This window comes from Fusarium fujikuroi, chromosome FFUJ_chr07 (genome assembly GCF_900079805.1).
Source record: "Fusarium fujikuroi IMI 58289 draft genome, chromosome FFUJ_chr07".
Classification (NCBI taxonomy): Eukaryota; Fungi; Ascomycota; class Sordariomycetes; order Hypocreales; family Nectriaceae; genus Fusarium; species Fusarium fujikuroi.
In genome coordinates, this window is record NC_036628.1 from 3,272,807 (window position 1) to 3,300,186 (window position 27,380).

The 27,380-nt window shown below is 42.9% G+C and overlaps 9 protein-coding genes; 4 read left to right on the forward strand and 5 right to left on the reverse strand.

The window, feature by feature from the left end:
- Positions 1-239: 239 nt before the first annotated feature.
- FFUJ_08072 (probable sugar transporter) lies at positions 240-2,107 on the reverse strand (the record flags this gene model as incomplete). XM_023581268.1 has 6 exons in its annotated part: positions 240-570; positions 621-1,027; positions 1,099-1,385; positions 1,442-1,639; positions 1,703-1,958; positions 2,012-2,107. 6 exons carry the CDS (start codon positions 2,105-2,107, stop codon positions 240-242), a joined length of 1,575 nt encoding a protein of 524 aa, XP_023433898.1.
- Positions 2,108-2,939: 832 nt separating this feature from the next.
- On the forward strand, positions 2,940-3,897 carry FFUJ_08071 (related to 15-hydroxyprostaglandin dehydrogenase; the record flags this gene model as incomplete). XM_023581269.1 has 2 exons in its annotated part: positions 2,940-3,224; positions 3,289-3,897. The coding sequence occupies 2 exons, from the start codon at positions 2,940-2,942 to the stop codon at positions 3,895-3,897; spliced, it is 894 nt and encodes a 297-aa protein (XP_023433899.1).
- Positions 3,898-4,676: 779 nt separating this feature from the next.
- FFUJ_08070 (related to putative monooxygenase) lies at positions 4,677-6,426 on the forward strand (the record flags this gene model as incomplete). XM_023581270.1 has 2 exons in its annotated part: positions 4,677-5,783; positions 5,854-6,426. The coding sequence occupies 2 exons, from the start codon at positions 4,677-4,679 to the stop codon at positions 6,424-6,426; spliced, it is 1,680 nt and encodes a 559-aa protein (XP_023433900.1).
- A 152-nt stretch (positions 6,427-6,578) lies between these two features.
- On the reverse strand, positions 6,579-8,927 carry FFUJ_08069 (uncharacterized protein; the record flags this gene model as incomplete). XM_023581271.1 has 4 exons in its annotated part: positions 6,579-7,405; positions 7,482-8,032; positions 8,089-8,811; positions 8,875-8,927. 4 exons carry the CDS (start codon positions 8,925-8,927, stop codon positions 6,579-6,581), a joined length of 2,154 nt encoding a protein of 717 aa, XP_023433901.1.
- A 732-nt stretch (positions 8,928-9,659) lies between these two features.
- FFUJ_08068 (uncharacterized protein) lies at positions 9,660-11,102 on the reverse strand (the record flags this gene model as incomplete). XM_023581273.1 is given in 3 exon segments in its annotated part: positions 9,660-10,502; positions 10,511-10,732; positions 10,794-11,102. Coding segments are annotated over 3 exon segments (1,374 nt in total).
- Positions 11,103-13,066: 1,964 nt separating this feature from the next.
- Positions 13,067-13,414, forward strand: FFUJ_08067 (uncharacterized protein; the record flags this gene model as incomplete). Its single annotated transcript, XM_023581274.1, has 1 exon — positions 13,067-13,414. One exon carries the CDS (start codon positions 13,067-13,069, stop codon positions 13,412-13,414), a length of 348 nt encoding a protein of 115 aa, XP_023433902.1.
- Positions 13,415-13,985: 571 nt separating this feature from the next.
- Positions 13,986-15,367, reverse strand: FFUJ_08066 (probable acyl-CoA dehydrogenase; the record flags this gene model as incomplete). XM_023581275.1 has 2 exons in its annotated part: positions 13,986-14,072; positions 14,138-15,367. 2 exons carry the CDS (start codon positions 15,365-15,367, stop codon positions 13,986-13,988), a joined length of 1,317 nt encoding a protein of 438 aa, XP_023433903.1.
- A 1,890-nt stretch (positions 15,368-17,257) lies between these two features.
- FFUJ_08065 (related to pisatin demethylase) lies at positions 17,258-18,791 on the forward strand (the record flags this gene model as incomplete). XM_023581276.1 has 3 exons in its annotated part: positions 17,258-17,465; positions 17,535-17,731; positions 17,784-18,791. 3 exons carry the CDS (start codon positions 17,258-17,260, stop codon positions 18,789-18,791), a joined length of 1,413 nt encoding a protein of 470 aa, XP_023433904.1.
- Positions 18,792-19,549: 758 nt separating this feature from the next.
- FFUJ_08064 (related to methyltransferase) lies at positions 19,550-20,875 on the reverse strand (the record flags this gene model as incomplete). XM_023581277.1 has 4 exons in its annotated part: positions 19,550-19,589; positions 19,683-20,567; positions 20,629-20,678; positions 20,747-20,875. 4 exons carry the CDS (start codon positions 20,873-20,875, stop codon positions 19,550-19,552), a joined length of 1,104 nt encoding a protein of 367 aa, XP_023433905.1.
- Positions 20,876-27,380: the final 6,505 nt, after the last annotated feature.

Here is a 27,380-nt window from a genome sequence, read left to right on the forward strand (position 1 = left end):
CAATAAAGCCAATAGTCAATTGAAGTATTTCTGGAAGTTATAAGCATATTGAAAAATGCTTCCATACTTCAATCTGCTGTATGTTCAAAAACCAAATGGGTACAGAGAGGATCCACCTAGAAATATCAACTCACTATTATTTTAGATTCCACAAAGCAGGTTATTTAACGTTCGAGCTAATAGCATTGTCATTCTAGCTGTGTCGATTTATTACACTCCACGACCGACTGACTGTTCTTTTAAGCAAACTCCTTCTCAACTGCACTAGTAATGCTCTTCTCATCCACCTCACCTCGGATCTTTTGTTGTTCAGCGATAGCCTTATCTGCCTCAAAATAAATCTCGGGCCTCGCGAGCTGAGTGGCAGTCTTGTTGCGGAAGACAAAAATATCCGGGTGTTCGGCGAAAAAGCGGTCAATGTCCTCTAAAGAGCGATTTGCAGTCTCGGGGTAAAACAGGTAGGTAATTGGCACGAAGGCAGCGCAGATGACAGCCCAGATCACCCAGAAACGGTAGCCGAGATTGGCAATACCTGGAGGTGTAATCTGAGCAACCATGTAGTTCATGATCCTAAGCTATGGTGTTAGTAAATATTGGCAGGAATCACGTTATTCACTTACCAGTTGGAGGCCATGGCCAAGCTAGCACCCTTGGCCCGGAAAGCCAAAGCGTTCACCTCTGTAGGATAAAGCCACGGCACTGCCAAGACACCCATGCCGAACGCCGCGAAGAAAGCAAAGAAACCGAAGATGGCTGCACAACCCCATGAAAATCGGTTACCCTTGCCAAGTTCGATCTGGGAGGCAGCAATGGAGATGATGGTCCAGCAGGCAGCACAAGCGGCAGCAGACACCATCATGACACGACGTCTGCCGTAACGCTCAATGACAAACCAGGCGAGAAAAGAGAAGACGAGATAGTCGATCGAGCCAGCAGCAGCAAGGACCCGGGCCATGAATTCGCTGAGGCCGAGGGCGTTGATAAAGACATAGGTCATATAATAGCTAGTTACGTTAATGCCCGAAATCTGGTGATTGATGTTAGCCATCTCTTTATCATTGAACTATGAGTGAAACAGATGAGAACAAAGGAACTAACTTGGTTCATGCATTGCATCCATGCGCCGAGAATCATTCTCCTCACTGCACCTGATGGACCACGCCCGGTGATCAGCTGCCACCATGTACATTCATCACCACGTTCCTTGTCCATGATGTCTTTGATGATGGCATATTGAGTTCTTACTGACGGTGAGTCCACAGTTGCGCCGTGCCCTTCAAGCGCGGCAAGGACCTCAAGAGCTTCTTCATGTTTCTCCTTGCGCATAAGCAGACGGGGAGAGTCGGGGAGAAAAGGACACATAAGACAGACTAGGGCAGAGAAGACTTGAAGTGGAAATCAGCAAATTTCCTTACTTCAGGACATATGAAACAGAACTCACAGATCTGAAATGCGAGAGGGAATCTCCAGCTGGCACTTCCTGGAACGAAGGAGAAGCCGAGTGTCAACCAATTGGAGATAGAAAAGCCCGTGATACAGTTGGCCATCTGGATGATAATCAGCTTGCCACGGCTGGCGGTCTTTGCTGTTTCTGACTGCCATACACCAGCAGTCGAGGTGTTAATGCCAGTTCCGATACCTGGGTTATGAGTATCAGTAGCCTCCATTGACAAAGACATAATATGAGGAGCCAAGGGCTTACCTGCTACAACACGTCCAACGTACATCTGCGTTGGGCCAAAAACAGTAGCCTGTATAATAGCACCGAGCGCAATGATCAAACTTCCAACAATGAGTGACCTGGGCCGCCCAAGCTTATCACCTGTATATAACGTTGAGAGTGCACCACCAAAACAGCCGAGGTTGTATACAGATGTCATGGTTCCTTGGGCCTCGACTGAAGGATGACCCACGGTCTCGATGAAATCTTTGGAAACAAGGATGTTACCAAAAACTCCCTGAGTTTGACCTCATCAGCGAGCTCATCTGAAAGATTGTCTGCTTCTCGTACCTGGTCGTAGCCATAGAAGACTAGCACAGTTGATGCTGCGAGACTGATCCAAACAGTCAGGCTCTCTCCAGAGCCACCGAGGTAATTTCGGCCCATGATGTTATGTCAGTCACCAAGGACTGGTGAGCTGTGTCGATTGGTGAGGTTGATAGGAAATGCTTATCGATGGTTTACAGATCAGGATCATGTGTAGGATAATCTATAGGGTGGAAATGGGTTATTGATCGCCTTTTGTACTTGATTCCCAAGAGCCACTTCGATCCATTTAATGCAAAGCGGACTGCGGGCCTCGATACATGATCAGCATGTTAATTGGCGAACCAAGATCTCACAGTGATTGGAACCTGTTTGCAACCTTGACTTCTCCGCATTCTGGCTCCCTAGAAATCTGGAGCCGACAGCTAAATTCCGGGGTAACGCTAGCCGAGTCGGCACTCTTGTTTTTCCGCTTCTGGACTGGTGCTCAGTGGAGAAACTAGACTCGTCTGGGTAAAATTTGCGGCGGAATTGAGGTCTTTGCGGGGTTCGGTTCCAAAGACACTGCTCCGATTCCCAAAGTGGAAATTTAAGCGCTGGGTGCAACCATTCATCATGTCACCATCTGCCCCCTCCGGGTCCTCGAACTAATAACATCTAAGTTAGCTATGCATGACACGTGAGAACCCCGTGGGGTCAATATCGTGGGGAAGCACTTGAGAGTCCCAGTCAATCATGAGTTGCCAACACGCTCTGTATGGAGTATAGCCCGGACGTAAGACATCCCCCCTCAGGTCGCTTAAAATCAAAGAATGATTTTTTGTCTATTCAGTTTCTTTGCCTACACCCGAACCCCCTTTGTGCATCATCTATACAAGCTGGCACTCAATCGCCAGCCATTCATCAAGTTTCCTTTACCTTGATCAAAGAATACACATATAGCACAAGGGCAATGGCATTTACAGTCAAGGGCAAAACTGCTGTTGTGACGGGAGCAGGCTCGGGAATATGCTATCATTTCTCAAAAGTCCTCCTCGAGAGGGGATGCAATGTTGTCATGGCCGACCTTTCTCTACGGCCTGAGGCGAGCGAGTTGCTGAAGGCCTTCCCTTCTCAGGCGTTATACCAGCCGACTGATGTCACGAAATGGGATCAACTCGATCAGGCATTCGAGGTTGCTAAGAAGGAATTTGGAGGGTATGACATCGTATGTCCTGGTGCTGGAGTGTACGACCCGGTAAGTATTTCTTAAGTCCATGATACTACGTGTGTTTGGGAGTCTAAAACTTGGTGTTTTCCAGCCCTTCTCGAATTTCTGGCACCCAGCTGGCACGGCGCTGTCAAAAGATGTGCATAACGCAAGTCGCTTTGCAAGCCTTGACATCAACTTGACGCACCCAATCTACGCAACGCAACAAGCCATTACACATTTCACAAAGAACAAGAAACTGGGTTCCATAGTGCACATCTCATCTATCGCTGCACAAGGCCCAGTTTTGTCGGTGCCCATGTACTGTGCAGCCAAGGCTGGGATATCCCATTTCGTCCGGTCACTCGCAGGTCTCGAGAAACCTCCAGCCAGTACCGACTTGGCTAGTATCCGTGTGACAGCAGTTGCACCAGGAGTCATCAAAACTCCCCTGTGGACAGAACATCCAGAGAAGCTTGCGTGGATTGATGGCGCAAAAGACGAATGGGTAGAGCCCGAGGATGTTGCACTGGCAATGCTCAGTCTCATTGAGAAGGAAGAATATGTTGGAGGAACGGTTTTGGAAGTCGGAAAAGGTCAAACAAGAGAGGTCCATGTTCTCAATGATTCTGGGCCGTCTGGCTCGGGACATACCGTTAGCGGCTTGGGTAAGGGCATCGACGAGGTTTGGGAGAGTCTTTCACAGAAGAAGCATGACTGAGATGGGTTATCAATTTCTTTGACAGTATAGTTCAAGATAGTTTGAAAGAACTTGGTACTAGTCTCCTTTTTGCATTATTAGGAACTTGTTATAAGAAAAGTCAGTAATTGGGTGCCATTCCCTTTCTCTGCCAAGGATAGAACATCTCATATTCCGCTTCCAGCTCCTGTGTCTGTTAAACTTCACTCAGACCTTGGTTTACACTACTACCGAGATGGCCAGAGGGATTAAGAAGCACTAAGCTAGTTTCAAAGAGGAGCAGGAAGGAACCTTCCCGACTGGTGACTGGTGTCTCGAGCAAAAGTCGCCCTCACCCTAGCTCCCAGAAAATAACATGCATGTGACCAGACGTAGATTGCGGAGCCGATCAATGTAGCCTGGGGAAGGGATGCTCAGAAACATGATATCGAGCTGAGGATAAAATCTCCCGATTTGGAAATTTAGGCGTTAGATCGGCAGGTGTATTATATCATGCATGATTGAACTTGGCGACAGTGTCCTAAACCTTGGCTAAACTCACTAGCCATCTGAAAAGGGTAATACTGGCGTGCCTCCAGTGAGGGATGTATGATCGATCAAGTCAAGACCTTATACAGCTCATGAAGACTTTATTATCCTTGCCCTTTCTATAGTGCCATTAATCTCAACGCCAGAGAATATTAATTTCCGACACAAGGGCGAAAAAAACTGGAATTCTTATTTTCTTGTCTGCGAGACTTTGTTTTCTTGCGGATTATCTCATTGTTTTCGTTCGATTGTCGCGCTCTGCTGTCGTGACAATGACTGCCGCTGATGCCGACGTACTCATTATCGGTGCTGGCATGTCAGGCATTGGATTCGCCATCCAATTGCAGAAGAAGTACAGAAATGCTACTTTCGAGATTTATGAGAAAGGCACCGAAGTGGGAGGAACCTGGGCCGTCAACACATATCCTGGCTGCGGAGTTGATGTCCCTTCCCACTTCTACTCGTATTCATTCGGACTGAACCCGCATTGGACGCGCAAATTCACCATGCAGCCTGAGATTCTTGCCTACTTCAAAGACGTATCTCGCCAGCAAGGTATCGACTCCCACATAAGTCTCCAGTGCAGCGTCATCAAAGCCGAGTGGCAGTCCGAGTCTAGCATCTGGCTCGTCGATATCCTCAACCACCGCACCAACAAAGTCATCCAGAGACGAGCCAACATCCTCATTACAGCTGTTGGTGCCCTCAGCATCCCCAAAAAGTGCGAAGTCCCAGGCCACGAGACCTTCGAGGGCAACATCTTCCACTCTGCAACTTGGGACCACAGCTTCGACCACGCCAACAAGAATGTCGTGGTGCTTGGGAACGGCTGCAGCGCCACGCAGTTCGTGCCCGTCATTGCACGGACTGCAAAGAGCGTCACCCAGTTTGCGCGCCAACCGCACTGGTTGCTCGAGCGTCCCAATCCAGAGTATTCGGCACTGTTCCGCTTCGTGATGCGCTGGGTCCCTGGTGCCATGATTTTACTCCGCGCCGTCATCTATGCTCAACTCGAGGCTGAGTGGCTCATGTTCAATACTTCAACGGGCAAGAACGCGCGTCAGAAGTTGAGCGAGGCATCTAGAAAGTACATTAGGGAGAATGCACCAGCTGAGTATGTCAATGCGTTGGTGCCCAAGTTCGAAGTTGGTTGCAAGCGTCGCGTGTTTGACACAGGATACCTAGAGGCGCTGCATAGGCCTAACCTCCATCTTATCTCAGATGATCCTGTTGAGCGGGTTGGCCGGCGCAGCGTCTTTCTCCGTTCGGGCAAGGAATTCCCAGCTGACGCCATTGTGCTGGCTACTGGGTTTGAAACGACAAAACTGCTCGCGCCGATGGAGATTATAGGTCTTGAAGGGGAGAGCGTTGAAGATCATGTAGGCACTCATTATTCACATTAATCCTGATTTTATATACATCAAGTGACTGACACAATGATTGGAATAGTGGAACAAGCATAACGATGGACTCCCCCTAGCCTATTACGGAACTTGCATTGCCGGCTTCCCAAACATGTTCATCATGATGGGCCCCAACACACTCACCGGTCATCTGTCGGTTACATGGTCGACTGAGTGCCAGATAAACTTCACCCTCCGCGTCATCGATCCCATTTTATGCTCACTGCACCCGCCAAAAATATCTCTTTGGCCCTCGCGAACAGTAGAGGCTGTCCAAGTCAAACAGCAGGCCGAAAATGAAGAGAACTCATGGATCCAGTCCAAGTGTAAAAGCTTGGTTTGGTCGTCGGGATGCAGTAACTGGTATGTCGAGCCCAAGACGGGTAAGAATCTGTTGATCTATCCTGAATGGCAGTGGCACTTTTGGTTGAGAAGTATCTTCATTCGCTGGGGAGACTTTCGGTTTGTTTCTGACCTTAAGAGCGGTGGCCGAATATCTCCCCTGTGGGTATTGCTACCGGCTCTCGCTGGTCTTTCATTCGTTATGGATAAAATTACAGTATCGTCTGTATCGCGGCTGTTGAATGACAAGCTTGTGTTATCCTTTGCCAGTAGATAGTGGAAGAAGAGTAAGCATACAAGCGTATCTAGATAAGAAACACCCTAACCTAAACGACATCGGCCTCTTTGATTATAGTATCAACAGAATTATGTACAAGATGAGAATATGCGTCTTCGAATCTCGCTATCGGTTTCCAAGCCATAAGAAGATCAACTACAGCAATCCATAATCTCTTCGCGATCCATGCCCCATTCTCTGAGTAAATCATTCACTCGGTATCGTGAGCTCCATCCCAACTCGATCTCAATAGATTCAAGTAGCCTCAGAACAATAGCACGATCAGCTTTAGTGTGTAGACAACGACCTGCAAGGTAAACAGGCTGCAGCATATGGATTTTCGCGGCTGCTTCCAGTCTAGACAATGCTATAGCACAAATCTCTGCAGCATGATATTGCAGGACCCGTTTTATCTGGTTAAACCTTGCTAAGGCATCGAAAGGGCCTTCCGAGGCAGAGGGTCGCGAAATAGGAGCTGCTGCTAGCCCTTCTGGTTTGTGAATCAAGAGTAGTATCTGACTCATGTGGTAGGACTGTATGCTAGAGGCACACATACTGTTGCTATACCAAGTTTCGTGACAAATCAATGATTCAGGCTGGTGCCTACATGTCCGACACCCTTCGGCACTGTGACGCGGCGCGTATCGCACTCGGTATGACGGTCGAAAGCTAGAGGGCAGTCCCTGGTGCCATAGTTCAAAGTCTTGATTCAGCGACAGCCACGTAATCTCTAGACCTCTCGCCGAGTTTGCTTGCTGTCTTGGATCGTTTACAAGGGCAACGTAGTTGGCTAGTTTTGAGAGAAGCCATACGAGCGTATTAGATATTATGTCAGGTCGTAAAGCCTGTGAATAGGGATCCTCTGGGGAGTCGGAATGCACGTGGACTATTGGTTTCCCATTTGCAGAGACGTTTAGACCCATTCGTCGCCAGATAACTGGATTTTCAGTGTCGAGCCTAGTCTTGTGACCATTGATCACTAACCACGTTAGCTATGCGTTCGTTGGAAAGCAATGACGTTGAGAAATGTTTAAATAAGGAAGGAGATGTCTCACAAGCTGCAAGAAAGTCTTGCCTTGCAAAGTTCCAACAGGCAGCCCGTAGTAGACTTGGTAGCAGAGGATCAAGGATTAGGCTTGCCGACGTGGGCTGGAAGTTGAAGGCTAATTCGTCCGATAGACGAATAAAGGATCGGATACCATCAAGGTGTTCAGACCACGTCTGGTCACTAGCGGTGAGAAACTCGTAAACTGATAAGATGGTGGCCGCTATGATGATCTCATTTCTACATGGTTTGGGATCGTGATCACGCTCACTTTGTTGCTCTGCTCTTTCCTGCCCAGAGTCTCCTGAACTGACATCGGAAACATACCTCAAAAGTAACGAGATAGCACGATCGTAGTACTTGGTGCTATACCATGCAAAGTCCTTGTGAGAGGTGGTCTGCCAGAACTCCATATAGGACCGTAGCTCTTGTGGAGATGGTTCAACTAAAGTAAGCTGCTTGGCTGCCACGGCGCAGGCAGAATAGAGAAGCAGCGGGCTACTCCATGCGAGCATTGGTATGACTCTATGGTAATGCCGATCCATATCGAATAAATCCATCCTGTAAAGGCGATTTTAGCATGTAAGGCGACGGTTAAGGGGCTTGGTGCTGCTTACCAGTTTCCCATTGTATCGGCGAATTGCCGCAAGAAAAAGGACAGTTCAGGGTCTGTTTCTATGATTTCCGATCTCTGGTCTATCAAACTCGTCGAGACCCTGGCTCTTGCATTCGTATAGTCGTCAGATGGTGTCAGAGCGTGTGCCGCGACCATTGCGGGCAAATGCGGCAAACTCTCATCTGTTCCAAACGAAGAGGGCGAGACAATGAAATCAAATGGTTCGGGGATGTTTGAGTCCCGTCGAGGCACTTCTGACTGCGCTGCAATGCTGTTTGATGGAGGTGAGCTCACTGTGCCTGAGGTACCTGGCAGGGTGGCTCCAATCGCTAAGTGAGGTTGAGCTTCACTAGGATGGACCCTCGGTAAGCTCGCCATTCGTACCAGGATGTGACTCGAGTCATAGACAGTGTTTGAGATTGGGCTGGGGACACTGGGCGTTTCGGCGGCCGCGTCTAGATCTGGAGACGTGCTATCATTGCCAACAAGTAAATGCCAAGATCTGTCAAGGGCGTCTTCGTCGGGTTTGCGGAAACTGTTATCGATAGGGTCAGGTTCCGATGACTTTGACGGCCTCTGAGCCGTGGCAGGCTGTGGATCAGAGCCGCGATTATAGACGCGGAACCGAGCGCTTGAGATGTTGCATGCACGGTTACGTTTGTAACACTGTTGACAGCAGGGTTGAGTTTCGTCGCATTTGATCTTTTGGATGCGGCACGGTAGACTAGAGGAGATAAAAGGTATAAGCAAGCGGGCAATTTAATATTTACCAGGCGAAGCCTCATACCATCCAGTGCGTGATCTTTTCCCCTGGACTCGGCGTCTCTGAGTCTTGTCCATGGCCACTCAGAGCAAAGGGGTTGAGGGGAAGCTTGGACAAAGTGAAAAAACAAAGCAATTCCCCGGAATTGTGGGTGGACTGCAGTCCAGTTCCTGAAACGCGGGGAAAGCTGCTTATCATGTGCCCAATCATCACTACAAGACACGCTGTGTACATTTAGCGGCTATCATTGATTTAGTCGTCGCAATTAGTGACGGAAAATACCGCAAGGTTGGATTTATTTATGTCACTAGTAATTCAGCTGCTGATTGCCTCACCGATCAATTGAAATAACACAGACCTAATAGAGTAAATTGTCGTTATTTTTATTATCTTACCTATCGCGAAATAAACTCTCCCGAAATGAAAAGCTGGCCATCCTTATTGAAAACTACCTTTGGGTGCGCAGGCGTGTCTGCGGGCAGTCAATCCCAGTTCTGTACAGGGTATTCGATAGGACCATTCATGACTTCGCGACAGTTGTAGTCTCCATGACATGAGATAGCGTTCATCCGAGGCTTGCCTTACTCAGCCTAAATGACGATATTCTCCTAGTCGTACTGATAATTCTAATTATTTACTAAAGGGCCATTATCCTGCCTTGTTTATAGTGGAGAAATTCAAGTAAAGAGACAATAAATAAATAACAATATAATATAAGAATAAAAGTAGTATTTAAATTAATATAACTTAATATTATATTAAAAGCTAAAATACCTCTATATAATTTAAGTAAAAAAGATAAGAAGTTACTATTTAAAACTAGGCCTAATTATAATTCTCTTTATAGATGAAGCTGAAAAGCGCCTAACGTTGAATGACCTATTTTTGTCTTTCCCCCACAGATCTATACTAGCATCAGCAACCATTGGTCGAGTGGGAGATGGTAATATAGTAGGAAAAAGTTTCAAAGGCACAAAAGCCGGTGACTTCGTGTCTTGTCTCTCACAGGTGGGGCTGACAGTATCCGACACCAAACAGCGATCTTGAATCAGCTCTAATTCCCTTTGCACTCCGGCAAGCAAACCATTAGGATAATCACCAGAAATGATCCCTCGAATACATCCCTCGCCATCATCATAATTTGCCAAGTGTTGAACCATTTCTGTCAAACGGGCCGTGAGAGTATGGTCGTCAAGGATCGTATCAATGACCATCAGTATACAGCTGGCACACGCTGCTTTGGAGAGAGCGAACTCGGCAGACTCGGAACGGTCGGATAACCTGTTTATAAGCTGCCAAGCGCGGAAGTGATGAATTTTAATACAGGAAATCTCATCTTCGTCATGCTCTACACTTCCCATCAAGTCACTACAGTCGGTAAGTAGCGATGAGCCTTGAGATACGAGATCAGCTTGCATGGTTACAAGATTATTTATTTCTCGCACCGTGGACTCTTGCTCGCGTAGTCGCTGTTCTGTCGCGCTTCCTTGCTCCATAGCCGTTTGAACCGCATTTTTTGCGTCTGATAAGTCAAACGTGCAAATCGCCATGGCGTGCTCGAAGCGTTGTAAAGTCATCCTTCTGATTGTAGGATTCAGCGCAAGCTTGTTTGGAACGATGTTAGTGTTGATGGATTTGTAGCAGTATACATTCTGCATACCTGGTCGAGGCCGTCGTATTCGCTCTGTGCTTCATCCAGCGTCTGCTGCAAGCTATGGACGTAGCTTTCTGCATCTCGGCGGGCCTGAAACAAAGACAATTGTATAGACTTCTCAATCCTATAGTCTTTTTTTGTAGACTTCTGGGTCGCCCGTAGCGCTGCCTGTAGATTAACTGCTTGATTGTACCAGCGGCCCAAGCTGACATTATTGAAATCGGCAATCTAGATACCATAAAGTTGGCTCGTCGTTCATAAGTAATTACTGGAAGATTGTTAAACATACATTGATGTAATTGTTGTTAATATTGTCAAGAAGATTCTTTGCGGCTTTGTTGGTTTCTTTCCAGGATGAGTTAAGCTCTTTCATAGTAATTTTTATATCTGGATGAGGGCTGAATCGCTCGGGCTGGCCACATATAAGCTGGGCCAGTTTCGTCAGTGTATCCACGGCGGAAGAAACCTTGGAAGCAAGATCCGACCGGAGGGCTATCTGGTTTTGTACCGAGGCTGACCGAAGGTCTTCGAATTTTGCTTGCAGTATTGGCAATCGCGATGCCATGTCCTCGACCCGCTGTTCATAGTCGTTGATCATATTACTTATGTAAGTTGAAGGAAAGATGATTTTGGAGACAACGAGGTTAGATGAATGTGACTCATTGTAGTTCTGACTCATTTATAACCTCAAAGATAAGAATCTGGGGATGGGGGCCAGAAATAGATGTAGGAGATTAATTCACGTTGGCTATTGAGACAATATTGCCTAGGTGGTCCTTAAAAAGTAGATCTTGCCACCCCAAAAGAAATTGGGCCAGTAGCTAGTTGCATGAATGCTGCTAAACCGCATCTGCATAAACCGGGCCGATTGATATTATCCTATTTAGTCTTTTTCCGAGATGTCAACTGATAGTGACCGGCTGAGTTCAGGTACAATGTGCTACCGAGCAAGATTAGACAAGATATCCGTGTAAAACATATCCAAAACTGTGTTTAAAAAGTCAAGGTAAGACAAAAAGTAGAACCCTATGACGCGAGATAAACGTTGAGTGGTTGACACGCCACCGCCCTGCATAGATAGGGGCAATTGATCTACCTTTAAAGGGAGAGCGTAACACAATGTAACCAAAACCGCTATAACGGTTCGCTTAGCCTTTGCATTCATAGAGTAAAGTCATATACTAATTATAGCCTGCATTAATTAGCGCAATAGTTCTCCTGTAAGGGACCAGCTTCAGCTAACTCTATTCTTATGATTAGACCTCTTTGTCTCACTCTTAGTAATACGGTAAGATATTACCCAGGGGTATTCTGCCAGATTGGGAGGGTTATTACCCCACACCTGAGTAGGAATTTCCATCCCTTGAAAGTATTGGAAATGGACATGCCACCTATTATAAATGGGATCAGCATGTCTCTCAGATTTGTCTCTCTAGTCATGCAAGGCAACTGCGGCTGCCTTAGTGCTTACAATATGGGACAGGTGCTTAGCTCTTAGCCACAGACGCCTCATTGTCTAACGACGAGCTGTATGGCATTAATAGACCTGCTACTTAGGGAGCTCTGGCCAGTTGGCCCATTAGGGGAAGTCGTTAATATATCTTTATATCAATATAAATAACATAAAGATTTTTTAATAGTATAATACTTATTATTATAAATAATATAATAAACCAATAGAAATATTATAATTTATTAAAGTATTTCTATTTTTAAATGTTATATAATTATAGAGAAAGAGGCTAATAGAGTAATGAAGGAATCTTTAAATATAATTTATTTATTAGCTGCTAGATGTCATCTATATACTGCATAGCCCTTACTGTAAAGTTATTCACTTATTAATCTATAAATATAAATTCTGATTTACCAGCATGCCCACTTTCATTTATTAACTCTTCCATCTCTTAGACAATGCACATCTTACCTTAACCCAGAGCCCGCAAGTCTTGAACCTGATGCCGCGCAGTGACTGGTATGGGCTTTGCCATCAGCTTCCTTCATGGTTCCCCCACCACCATGCCCGACACTCCACGAATGGGAATTGTTGGCATGACCATAACCAAACCGATATTTGTTTGATAGGCCAAGGATGTGGTAGAAATGCGACACTTACGCAGATCGATGTTGAGCACCAGGATGAGGAGCAACTCGTATGGGTTTCACTAAATGGTCCATTAAATATCAATCAGTAACAATACATGGCACATACAATAACTAATAATCTATTCCGAAGACGTTGCTGCATCTGTTTATGATCAAATCGTACCCAGGGCCGCGAATCATCGACATGGGGCGCTTCTCAAAAGGCATTCTTAGTGCCACTTGTGCAGATACAATACACCTCCAATTAAAATCTTCTTCAGGGGTTGACTAGGCTCAACTCAACTATCGTGGGGTTGGGTTAACCGAAAGACTTTGAGATCGTTTGTTATTGTTAGCGATCTCATCATTTGCACCTCTGGCCACGAATGTGATCCGTGGCTTGTTACCCAGGATGCATTTAATCCAGCCACGCCTGAAATCCGACTCGAAGTTACCAAGTAAGCCTGGGCCAACGTCATGTATCGATACAAAATTGACTTTGGCACTGCAGACACTGGGAGAATCCAGAAGCGAGCTTTAGTCTTAGGTCGGGATACCCAGAAGACATTCGAAATCTCCCTAACAAAAGCATTTGGTCGCAATACAATCAGCTCCCCAGTCGAGGACCCAGTCAGCGGGTCCAGGGCAGCCGAATTTGGTGTAAACCGTATCGGCTGCGGTATTTTCGGTAGTCTTGTCTTCATCGGCCATATTGAAAGCTACGCCTGGAACGATGTTACTCAACTTGACATCTCTCTAGTCCCCAATGCGGTTCACACTGCCCTCAATCTTGAATTACTCTTCTTTGGTCGTCATGGGAAATGAGTGTATGGATTCCCCAACGTGAGAATGACCTCTCGTTGCCAACATGCCCCTGTCGTGTTGATGGAAGATCAACGACATTGCCGAAGCCGGTCCAACCGCTAAGATCCCGGCAGGATTCGAGTCTGTCTCTGTTGATGGCCAGCCCCTTAATCTAGACGTAGAGATCTCCGCTGTTGCCTAATTCCATTTGCAAATAGCTCCATCCTTCGACTTCGTTATCGTCAGGAAGTGCTGCTAACCTTACTTTCGGTACCAAATTAACCACTCTTAGAGCAAGAGGACATACATGCTGGTTTGCCCGTCTAATTCCCCCATGCCAAGGTTAATATTTTAGTCGGAAATGGTAAGCCACATAGTTTCTAGCATAGTTGCCTGCAAGGACCATCAGCTCAATTCAGCCAGACTTGAATGGATTTTGTCCCAGAAACCCAAGCCAGTACAGAGTTGAAGTACAGGCGACCCTTGAAACAAAGTTGTCAGCTGTCGACGTGGCAGAGAGATCAATTCTGGAGCTTGTCAAGCTGTCCGAAAACTCTGACAAAAAATAATTTGGGTCAAAGTTAAGCTATAATTAAAGTTTTGCCAGTTTGCTGAAATCCCCTATCTCCTGTCTGATAGCAAGATCTGTAAGAATCTCCTCGCTGCCCCCGCCAACAACCTATCTGCTGTTAGTTGTTCTGAACTTCTTATTGACTGCTGAGACAAGGGCGCACGGAGACTTACAAACATTCGAAGGTCGCGGCTGATTTGCTCCACCGTCGCCCCGCGGCCGCCCTTTTGATATCCTGCGCCTCCAAAGACTTGCTGTGCTTCCCTGCATGCCAGTTCTAACGTCTGCCCGCCTTGGATCTTGGCCAAGGCTATCTGACTTGCGATGTTTGGTGTCTGCCATCCCGCACTGGATGAATTGACCTGGAATGCAATCTGCTCAAGCCAAGCCCAGTGAGCTTCGATGCGATGGGCAATTTCAGCGAGTTTGCGCCCTATGACTTGATTCTCAATCAGCTTCTTCCCGAAGGTCTTACGCTCCAACGCATACGCAAACGCCATGGCGAGACATGTACGACTCTTTCGATTGCAACCAACCGCAAGTGCAAACCTTTCCTTGTTGAAATTCTTCATGATGATTCCAAAGCCCTCGTTCTCTAAACCGAGTCTGTTCTCAACCGGAACTTTGACATCTTCGAGATCTACAAAACTAGACCCTCCAGCATTTTGTCCGCTATTGAAGATCTTTCTCCGACATACGCCTGGACTGTCGAGGGGGATTACAAGGACTGTAAGGCCTTTGGCACCTTGACCGCCAGTTCTTACAGCAGTAGTCATGTGAGTTGCCCATAGAGCGCCTGTAATCCACTTCTTGGCACCGTTCACAACGTAGAACTTGCCGTCTGGAGACTTTTCAGCCGTCGTTTGAATATTAGCCACGTCTGAGCCACCACCGGGCTCCGTAATGCCTAGGCAGAAATTCACACATCCCGAAAACAGTCCTGGAAACCAACGAGACTTTTGTTCTTGGGTTCCATGATGGAGCACCGGCGGTAGTCCAATTGTAGACGCGCCCCCAAGGGCGATAGAGACTCCACCTTCAACACGAGCCATTTCATCAGTCGAAATAAGGAAATGAAAGGCATCTAACTCGTTTTGAGGGATTTCTGCTAGGTTGGGGACATCCTCAGGTCGAAACCGTTCTGGTACGTCCTCGAAAGGAATTCCAGATTTGCAGTAGCTTAGTGCAGCTGATCGTGGAACCTCGCCCTTTTGTTCCCATTCCAAGCTATGTGGAAGTATGTGTTTATCGACATATTTGCGTATATTGTCCCTGAACTTGCGATGGGATGCATTCAAGTAAACCGAGTTGCCACTTCGGTACCATGCAGGTTCGCTCCATGGTATATTTGCTTGTAGATACAGCTTGGGATCAGATGGCATTCTCGAAGATTCAGTCGCCATGTTTTTGTAATCTGAAAAGGAATACTTTAACTCAATTAAGGATAAAAGGGTAACTAAGAAAGCAGAAAGTAGCAACCTTTAGTTAGAAGGCTCTATTTCTTGCTATGTAAATGTAAGGGTTATGTTTTACTAAGTTAGGTTTACCATGTGGGAGATTGTGCGGGGTTGTTGCCTAAGCTTTGCCCCCTCTAAGAGAAGATCTGCAAGCAAGGGTCTGATTACCGAGGTTGAGGCAGATTGCGCCAGGGTGCACTGTTAAAAGCCTCGGAAGAATTAGCGCCAGAGCTGCGCTCGTGTAATTCAGCAGCCTGTCGCCTATTTTCATCCGCTCTGAGGTGCTCAAACTTCTCCTTTGTGAGGCAACTACATCCGACGTCCCTCAACTACTTAGGGACAATTGAAGAAGAACATGAGTGCTTGCCACGTTGAATGCCTTCTTGGCATCGATCCTCTGCAGGAAGCAGTTGCCGCGGGGTTGGACTCAACGCTTGACAAGGATGGCCTCATTCCAGCTGTCGGAACTCAGGACCCTACGAATGTGCAGTGATCCTTCTCGAGTCACTTCGGCGTCATCGTCAAACTGAATAGTCATTACTGTCGGCGCTGCCTCATCTGCGTCCGAAGACAATCCTTATCTGATGTGAGCAGAATTGACTATATTTAAAATATTTAAGAGAAATTCCAAGTCAGACATAGATAAAATGAGCAATCAATGAAGTACTTTCGCTCGTAATGGGAACTATGCGTGATGACTATAATTATAACGCCGCTTTCCACGAAAATGATATCGTTCTCCTCGACAAACGACCCGATTTTTTCCACGACCCTCCTGTGGGCCAATATCATATCGGGGCGTGCATTTCTATGTCAGTCGCAATTGAGAAGCAGTACAAGACTTGCTCATACCTATTTCGCTGTCTGTCATCTCTGTCGCAAGACCCATATCACGTTAGCCATTGCAACAGCCACTTTGATAACCAATTCAAGTAAGCCAGATGATATTTTTCGTTTCTTCCGCAAGGTAAAAACGGTCCTGAAAAATGTAAACCCTAGCCAGATTACGCAAGTGCTCACAACCAGCAGATAGGTAGTTGCTGAGATACATCCGCTGAATGAACGTGGGGATATTCAATGGTTTCCAAGGAGGTCACTAAAAAGTACATAGAAGAGAACACCATAGGCACTGTTCTTCGCGTCCCTCAATAAGCTCGACCAATCTCACATATACCCTCCATCCAGCACGAGGATTGCTTCCATCATGCCGGAAATCATCCTCTGTACCGCCTGCCATTGTCCCTATACGCATCGCGCCCAAATTGCGCTGCGGGAACTTGCATTGTCATTCGAGGAGAAACTAATTAACATCGCTGTGTCTCGGAACAGCGAACCCCCAATGGGACAGTCCCGGCTCTTTCATATGAAAGGACTCTTCTGACCTACTGCTCGCTTAGAGCACAGTTGCTGCTAGACTCGCATCATAACCACATGCACAGACTGTCTGCAGTAAACCAGTTGGTATCTTGGATGCCGAACAGGTGGTCATACCCATGCCCTTAACAGGAATCTATAATCAAGAAGGTTGGGTTAGTTTGCAGAGGTGCAATAATGTAACCAGAATACACTGTCCTAGCGAAGCTACCTTAGCCCCACTTCCGGCTAAGCCTACTACGTAGTGCATTAGTTGTTATGTTGTTTCGGCATTTTCGAATCTAATCACACGATAAGAAATTCCTCAACCTCTATCCCCAGACTTACCCCGCTTCTACACGCCACCACAGAATCCCCACAGTAATGTCAATATATCGGCCTTCCACCATCCAGAATCACAGACTCAAGGTATTATCAGTCAAACCCCACTTCAGGAGCTTTCGCACGTCCTGGGTCCTCGCCATGGGACTCTTCAGCTGCATGTCTGAGCAACGAGAGCTGCTAGTTTACGGTCTTATAGGCCTGTTCATCATCAATAAGCTAGTCGTATACTCCAAGCTTCGTCAGTTTGGTGGCCCTCGTTGGACTGGCTTCAGTGATTGGCCTCATAGTTGGGCGATGCTACAAGACCGTTGCCATAAGCTGTATGAGCAAGCCAATTTAAAGCATGGTAGGTCACTGGGCGCCTGTTATTGAGATATTCTGTTAAACATATGTACTGATATGAGACAATTACCAGGTCCCATTGCCCGAGTAGCACCAAATATCCTAATTACGTCTTCTCCCGAACTTTGGATCCAGGTCAACAACAAGCCTGGCTACAAGCGCTCTGACTGGTACTATAATGCGTGCCGCATCGAGTATCGGAGAGACAATGTCTTTAGCCAGACAGATAACCAAAAGCACGAGCAGCGAAGGAAACAGATGGCCCCAGGGGTAAGTTAACAGGTTTGACCCATTTAAGAACAAAGCACTAATTGAGGTCTAGTACTCTGGGAGAGAAAACCCACATCTTGAAACTTCCGTTGATGAGCGAGTTCAAGAATTTGTTAATCTCATCCGCAACAAGTATCTTTCATCGGAAACTCAAGTCATCCCAATGGACCTCGCTCAAAAGGTACAGTATTTGACGTTAGATGTCATCAGCGGTATCGGATTTGGGAAGACATTCGGCATGGTGAAGAATGACTCGGATGTTGACGAGTATCTTAAATCAAGTGAGGAGGGTCTAGCTATTGGCAATATTGCTCTTGCTCTGGGGTTTAGCTGGCTTGCCCATGCCCCCGTTATCGGAAAGTTTATTGCGCCATCACCAAAAGACAATAACGGGTTCGGGAAGATGATTGCGGCATGCTACCGTGCCGTTGACGAGCGTGCAGCTAACCCCACTGATCAAAGATCCGATATGCTAGCCTCCTTCATCCGTCACGGTATATCGGGAGATGACCTACGGTCAGAAGCTCTGGAGCAGCTTATTGCGGGCGCTGACACAACGTCGACTGGTATTCGTGGAGCCCTCTTGTACATCATGACCAATCCCCGAGTGTATCAGAAATTGCAACGAGAGGTCGACGATGCTATCCTAGAGGGCAAGGCCCCAGGTCCTGGCAAGGGCATCATTACCCTTACACAAGCTAAGCAACTTCCTTATCTCCAGGCCGTTATACGCGAGGCTTTGCGACTATGGCCACCCGCTGTCAATATCTTTTCCCGTGACACGCCCCCAGGTGGCGACACCGTCACCGTCAACGGTGAGAGTATATTCCTGCCGGGCGGTGTGTCTATCGGCTACTCGGCGTACGGGATGCACCATAGCAAAGAAGTGTACGGTAAAGACGCGAAGGTCTTCAGGCCCGAGCGGTGGCTCCGGTCTGATCCAGACAAGTTGGCCGCCATGCTCCGTACAAACGAATTGGTCTTTGGGCACGGCAGATTCCAGTGCTTGGGCAGACCCGTGGCTCATCTTGAGCTAGGAAAGACTATATTCGAGGTATAGCTGAATTTCATTTTTTCTTTCATACCGGAAACCTATCACCAAGCAATGAGCTGACGTTTTCATAGCTATTGCGCAATTTTGATATGGCACTTATTAATCCGACCAAACCCTGGGACGCTCGAAATCATCTTGGCCTCTTTGCCATTTCTGATATGTGGGTACAAATAATGGAACGAAATCGATAATTTCTGGTGTCTCGAAGCGAGAAATTGTGATCATTAATATTTGGTCTGGTAATCTTTAGTCTACGGGTATCGTGGGCTTGGATCCAGCTGCTGCAAGTGTAAGCAGTTTTCACGACTTTGCTGGCTTCGGTCTGATCTTCGCTTATAGTATGAATAAATTGTATATTCGTCCGCATAGTGACCGTTTTCATATGACTAGATATGTTAAGTCCTTTCTTAGTCACTTTCCTGACGCTTAATGACGATACAAACGTAACTTCAGTGGCTCTTGGATATACAGTTACAACTTCCATTTTTACACACAAGATCGGTTAGATCAAGGGGATATGTAACTAGCAGTAAGGTTTACACGGCAGCGGCTTAGTTGCTTACATAGATGAAGCGCAGACCCGATTTGCGTAGGAGTGGTGGTTGTGATGGATGGGGATCATGGCAAGCTAGTTCCATGGGTAGGTAACATCGCAGAGGAAAACAGCAACCTCGATTAGAAGTCTCAGTTAATGCTTTTTAATATCCCATCTTGACCAGGGTCCGGTTATTACCCTAGCCATGACGTGTACCAAGATGCATCCCCTATTCGTATTCCTCGGGCTTCTGTCCGAAAACGTTAGTCCTATCAAATGTGTCAGTATTCAGCAGCCGCAGGTGCTGTGATGAAAGTCCTCCCACTACTGGGACGGCGAGAGAGTGCGTAAGTAATACTCACATGAGATAGTATGGCCGGATCTTGGTGTCTCGGACAGCCTTGCGCATCTCCATGACGAACAGTTGGACCTCCTCGTATTCCCATTTCATTATCTCGCGTAGCATGAACAAGGCAAAGCCTTCTAAACTCTCATCCATAAATGCTAGGTTGTATGCGCCAATCGTCTTCAGCCTTCGGTCGCTACTCCAGGCACCACATGGCACTTGGTACGTCTTTTCTACAACGTTGACAAAGCCAGCCTCAGCCATGAGTTTGCGCTGGGTGCCGTTCATGGCTATGCGAAGTGTCCTGTTGATCATGTCTGTTGCCTTCCAGAATACCTTTGCCCAGCGCTTGAAGATATGGTCGGGATCATCTCTAACCTCGGGAATGTCGCTATACAAGTGGATATTGATCTCCATATTCTCAATCCACCCGCCCGGTTGCAATGACCGGAACGCCTGGCGATACAGCTCGCCCCAATCACTGATGCTACCGTAGAGAGCACGTATATGTACAAAGTCGAAGCTATCGGGGCGATATGTCCACTCCAGCTGCGCGTCTTCTATGTGGAACTGGCAGTTTGGAGGCACCCAAGCTGGCTGGATTGGGCTGATGTCGGTGCCAGTGATTTCGGCTGAGGGATACTCCTCCGCCATATCGATGGCCCATATACCTGTACCAGTACCTACGTCCAAGACCCTCGAAGGTCGAGTAACAGGCGCATCGAATAACTTGTCGTCCTTGAGCATAACCATGAAATGGTGTGCTATATCCAGGCCATTGTTCTGTCTGTCGTCATTTGGACCCCAATATTCCGTCGTGTTCGAGTTCTGAAACGTTCGGCCATGGAGGCTCCGGTAGTTGAAGATGCTTTCCGAGAGGGAGACCGTGGACGATGCAATACTACGTAACAGTAAGAGCGCGTTCAATTTTGTAGACGCCGACACCAGGGACCATAGCTGACCTTCCATCGTCGTCGTATGTAGAATCGTGGTCGTCGGCATCGTCTTCGTTCTATTTAGTCGTCGGAGTTAACACAAAGAGTCGGCTAGAGTCTGACAATAGCAATGAAGACTTCATACATATGGGATCTGCGTATTCGTTGGGTGTTGCCCCGCATCGATCGTAGGCAACGCTTCTTGTGGGGATTTAGGTGACATCGATACTAGCGTGACACACTGGTCGCTCTTAGGGGATTTAGGGCTGGACATAATGGTTTATAGGCTAGTAAAGCTCAGCAACAGGTTGAGCATAGGTGGGTTTAGTAAAATAGTGTATTGTGTAGAATCTACAAATCTGAAGGGATAAGAAGAAGATAAGTATTTGCCTTAAGTGCTAGGCCAGTTATGGTATAGTGTATATAACTATAGCGGGCAGGGCTGCTATTGGCGTAAACGACACCGACCTCCGCGCCTGCCAGTGTGTCCGCCTTCCCGTCGAGTCCCAGTTAAAGCGCTTCAAAGATATTTCTCAAGTTTCGTACCTCATCAATAGTTCTTGTCAATCCGGAAGGAGACTCCTTCAGCGCAGTACAAGAGGTCAAACATAGGGAAAGAGCTTTGTTGGCCGTCTGAATGATAGCGATCACACTGGCTGTAATTCTAAGAGGATCTATTAAGCTAATATAGCCAGTCTGGTGACTTGATGGAAGAGATTATGAAGCTAAAAGAACCTGTTTATAAACGACTGACACAAACTTATTGAACTCCGGAACGCATATATGAATGCTGCAGTATTTATTTTAGACATAACCGCAAACCGCCTGGCAATGCGAAAGCAAAGTGTAGGATGTAGCCTAGGGACTATTAAGAGATAATTTAAGTTAAATCGCATATTAAAATAGAATTATAGGGTTTAGAAATTTAATTTAAATTCCTTTTAATAATATTTAATTTTATTTAAAATTAAATTATTTATTCTTTACTTTTTAATATTAAATAGTAATAAAAGATATTATATAGCTTAATAAGGACTATTAAATATTAATTTACTAATTATATTAAGTAATTATTTAGCTTAATATTAATATTAATAACTATAATTAATAAAAGGAAAGTTAAATTAGAGAATATACTTTATAATAGACTTAAGTTAGTTATTATGACTAAACAGGATATAGCGCTTACATTACATATAACCCACCAATTTTTCACCAATTATAAACCAACTTATGCCACATTAAGGAAGACTTACCGTAAGCTGCCCTGCTGGCTTACAATAGACTTATAACTTAACTCACAAACTTACTATAAGTCTGGCTTACTTAACCGTAAGCCCCCCCCAGTATATATATATATTCCTTTAGTATTAGATAGAACCTAGCTTATTAGCTATTAATAAAACTTCTTTATATTAATAAGCTTAATATATATTACTTAATTATTAAGAGATATAATAACCTAGCTAAGCTTAGTATATATACCTTACGTTTCTATAAATATAAAACCTAATATAGACTAGTTTTCTATTTAAAAACTATAACCATTACATATTAATAGCTCTTATTTAGCACATACTGTATATACACTATATAATAATATACTATTAAGATATCTAGCAATACCAGTATCCTAGCACCTCCTTATACTAAAGTACTACCTAATAACGCTAAAATGGCAGCTAAAGTTTAACAGCTTTATAATACCATTAATACACTGCAAGCCTAAATAAATATACAACCTACTGTTAATAATAAAGGAGGTAATTATAAATACTGTAGAAAGGACCTTAAAGAAGTACTTAAGCCGCCTAAGCTAGAACCCTTTAAAGGACAGGCAAGTAATATAATCCTATTCCTTACTTAAATAAAAGGTTACTTTTAATTATTTCTAAACAGGCTAGATAGCTTAACTAAGAAACTACTATTTACTACACTATTAATCTAAAGAGATGCTAAAAACTGGTTTAAACCTATTATAAGAGATTACCTTAAAAATAAAAAAAACCTCTAGGATTAAGATATATAGAATATCTTTAGAGATTAGGAAAACTTTAAACAGGCACTTAAGGATAATTTTAAAGTAGTTAATAAAGAATGCCAGGCAGCAGCCAAATTACTTACGCTCTAACAATATAAGTTATATATAGCCCATTTAGCCAAGTTTTAATAGCTAGCCGCCAAAACCTAATAGGACAATAACTTACTTATGGAAATCTACTATTAAAGCCTAAAAGAAGAAGTTAAGGATGAATTATATCTAGCCAATAGACCTAAAGACTTAACTATATATATCACTATAGCAATTAAGATTAACAAATAATAGTATAAATGCAGGAAAGAGAGAGCAAACTATAAAAGAGGAAACGATTTTAATCCTTACTACCCTAACCAGTAATAAAATAACAATAACCAGAGTAACTCTCAATACTAACAACAACAACAGAAAAACTATCAAAATAACACCTTATATAGATCTCATAAAGGACCAATATCTCTAAAAGCTATATAACCTATAAGAAACAACTATAAACCATAAGACATATCTAAATGCAAATACTATAACTGCAACCAAATAGGATATATGGCTTAATAATGCCTAAAACCATAAAGACCATAAGATCCTAATTATAGTAAGCAAACGTTAGGACTAACCTAACAACAAAACCCACAAATAGCCATCAGAACCTAAATACTAAGGATAATACGCAATAGATACAATATACACTTTAACAGAAGTTAAGAAATCACCTAAATCAAACTAAAAGACTACACACCTAGACGCAAGAGAGATAACACTCACACCAAAGAAGAACGAAAAGAACAAAGAAGGGAAATGTAAAATAAGAGCTATTATAGATATATACAAGACCCAGAAAAACAGAAACATATCTAAAAATAACAATAAAGAAAAAGGAAAGAAAAGAAAGATAACAAACTCAAGGAATTTAAAAAGCAATTAGAACTTGGAAAAACATAAATATTAGGAATGATAAGACAAGAAAGTCTAAGCACCCCTAACACAAATAAGTACAGATAAGCCTTACAGACTATCAACAGTATCCCTACCAAGACAATACTTTAAGACAAGAAAGAACATTAAAAACAAGAAATCAAAGCCAAAAGGCGCTACCAATAAAGACAGCAGCAAAATTCGCAATCCATAAGACATAGAGGAAAAGCAACATAAGTCAATACGCTAAACCTGCAATAAAGGGATAAGCAAATCGCTAAAAAATAGACAGAAGATTACTAACCAAAATACAATAAATATAGAAAACAAATACACTAAACACAAAAAGACTTCTGCATCCAAGGGGCCAGAAAACACAAAAATGCAGCTAAAAAAGAGATAATTCATATTAAGGCTTATCATACTAACGACACGCTAAACCCACTATACCTAGAACCGGCTTTTAATAATAAAGATAACCCACACATAATACCAATACATCCTAAATATAACAAAATATCTTAGGTATTATACAGAAACTATTAATATAAAGCATATAAGCAAGACAAGCTAGATAACAATTACTTTCCTATTACCATACCTAATATACCCAACAACAACCCCTACCTAACAGAAAAAATAGAGAGATACTTAATATACCTCTAGTACAACTACCTTAAAGTAGCAGAACTACAATTCAACATAATACTATACAGAAAGACACACCAAATCAACAAACTAACTCAAGAGATCAAAGAAAACATATAAATCATCAAAAAAGCAGAAAGAGAATTTAAAGAAGCAACCCAAAGAAGATATATATAAAAGAAGGAACCATCAGCTAACAACACCAATTCAAAAGACATAAAAGAACTACAAAGGCAATAGAAAGCAGATAGACTACACCTACTAAGCAACAAACATTCCAGACAAGAAACCACAAAAAGAGATATAGAATTAAAAGAGCACTTCCAACAGATAATATTCAATAACAAATTCCGCAACAACTGCCCCAACAGAGAAAGATATAATAACAGTAACTGCAAACAGACACACCAAAATGCATTAGGAAAAGTCATATACCATCTATAACCAAGCTATAGATAAGCCCAGACTACAGACAAAAACGACTCAAACTAACAAACACATTAAAAATACTATATACAGCAGGTTTAATAGATTGCCTAATGCTACAAATTCAGATTAAAAAGAAATAGCTAAACACTTAAATCAATTATAAAGCAAGAAGAAACTTTATTAACCTAAAAATAGTTATAAAGCTATAACTACTATAGAAACAGAAATTATTACCCTATCTATTAATTAATACAGAAAGACAGCTCTTTAATTACAATAACAGTATTATAAATCAAGAGGTTGATCACCTTAAGGTCTCTATTAAAAGAAGGAATTAAAAAGTAGATTTTAATATAATACCTTTAGAAGAGGATATAGACATCCTATTAGGTATAGAATAGCTTAAACAATAAAACCCACTTATTAACTAAAAGAAAGGCCAGGTTACATTTCCTAGTAACCCTAACAGCAATAAAAGAATAATTATAATAAATAATAAGAGATCTTAAACCCTAACTAAAAAGGATAGTATAGGTAAGTATAGAACAAAGTATCCATCACCTCCAAAAGGAGCATAATATAAGCACAAAAAAGGCACAAAAAATAAGGCAGAAATCCTAGGCATCCTTAAGGTACAGGACCTACAAAAAGAAAAAACTCACTCAAAACCAAGCCAGGATTAACTTAAGAACATTCCAGAACAATACTAGATATACAATAAGCTATTCAGAAAAGAACTAAAAACAGGAATGCCTAAATACAGTAAATAGGACCACAAAATTAACCTTATAGATAACAACTTACCATTTCAAAAACTCTATCCACTAAACCAAAAAGAGCTGCAAGTTCAGAAAAAATACATTAACAAGATGCTTAAAAAAGGCTACATCAGGGAATCTAGCTCAGCATCAGTATTATCAATATTCTTTATACTAAAAAAGAATAGAAAAGACAGACCAGTTATTAACTACCAACCGGTTAACACACACACCATTAAAGACCAAACCCTACTTCCACTTATTACAAAACTTAAGAATTAGCTATAAGGTAAAAAGATCTTTATAACACTAAATCTTAAGGGAGTATACAACCTTATCCGCATTAAGAAAAGAGATAAATAGAAGATAGCATTTAGGACCAAATTTAGATTATTTAAATACATAGTAATGCCTTTTAGTCTTATAAACATACCTGCAATATTTTAGCAGATAATCAACAGTATACTTTAACAGTACCTTAACATCTTTATAGTATATTACCTAAATAATATCCTAATCTTCTCAGACAACAAAAAAGAGCACATAAAACACATCCATAAGGTTTTAAAAACATTACAAAATACTAAATTATTAATAAAACCAGAGAAAAGTTTCTTTTATATCATGAAGGTAGACTTTCTAGGACATATCATTACACCCAACAAAATCAAAATAAAGCTAAAAAAAATACGCAGTAATAATAGATTAAAAGGAACCTAACAATATAAAAGAGATACAGGCCTTTTTAAGACTTACTAACTATTATTAACAATTCATTAAAAATTTCAGTAAGATCGCCAATCTAATAACAGAACTCATAAAAAAGGAAAAGATATTTAAATAGAACGATAAGGCATAGGAGGCCTTTACATAGCTTAAAAAAGCCATCTCTAGCAAACCTATCTTAATAATATTCAATCCAGAAAGAGAAATCAAACTAGAGATAGATATATTAAACTTTACATTAAAAGGACAGATCGGTTAACAAGATAGAATAGAAAAATTATACCCTATTACATTCTACTCTCACAAACTGCATAAAGCAGAACTTAACTACCTAATCTATAACAAGGAATTTCTAGCAATTATCAACTACTTTAAGGAGTTTAGACATTACCTAATAGGAAGTAAGCATCAGATTAAGATATATACAGATTATTAGAATATCTCTTACTTCACTACAACCCACAAACTTAACTAACAGTAGCTACACTATGCTAAATACTTATATAAATTTAACTTTATAATCATTTATAGGAAAGAATCAGAAAACAGAAAAGCAAATGCAATAAGTCAATAACTAGATTATAACACTAATACCATTAAAATAACAGAATAAGTATTAGAAATAAATAACAAGAGGGAATATAAATTCACCTAATAAATATAGACTTTAGAATAGATACAAGTAATAATAACTAAGGAAATTCCAGGAGAACTAAAGGAGTTTATAAGGGAATTTTATGAACATCTTATACACAGACACTAAGGAATAATAAAAACTCTTAAACAACTCCTGCAATACAGATATAAGGTATAACGAACAACAATAGAAAAAGTGATTAAATAATATAACCTCTATACTAAAATAAAAGCATAATAACATAAACCTTATAGAGAACTTTAACTACTGCCTATAGCATAATGACTATAAGACTTAATCACAATAGACTTTATCATAAAGTTACCACTATCCAGAGAACCCTTAACTGGAATCTTTTATAACAGTATTATAATCATTATAGATCGACTTACTAAATTCTTATATTACCTATCCTACAGAGAAGACACAGACATAAAAGAACTTACATACACTATCTACAGACATATTATTAGCACACACAAACTGCCAACAGAGATCATCTTAAACAGAAGACCTACACTCATATCGCGATTCTAGGATGCACTCTTAGCATTACTAGGCCTAAATTATAAACTCACAATAGCATTCAGAGCCTAAATAGACAGACAGACAGAATAAATAAACCAAG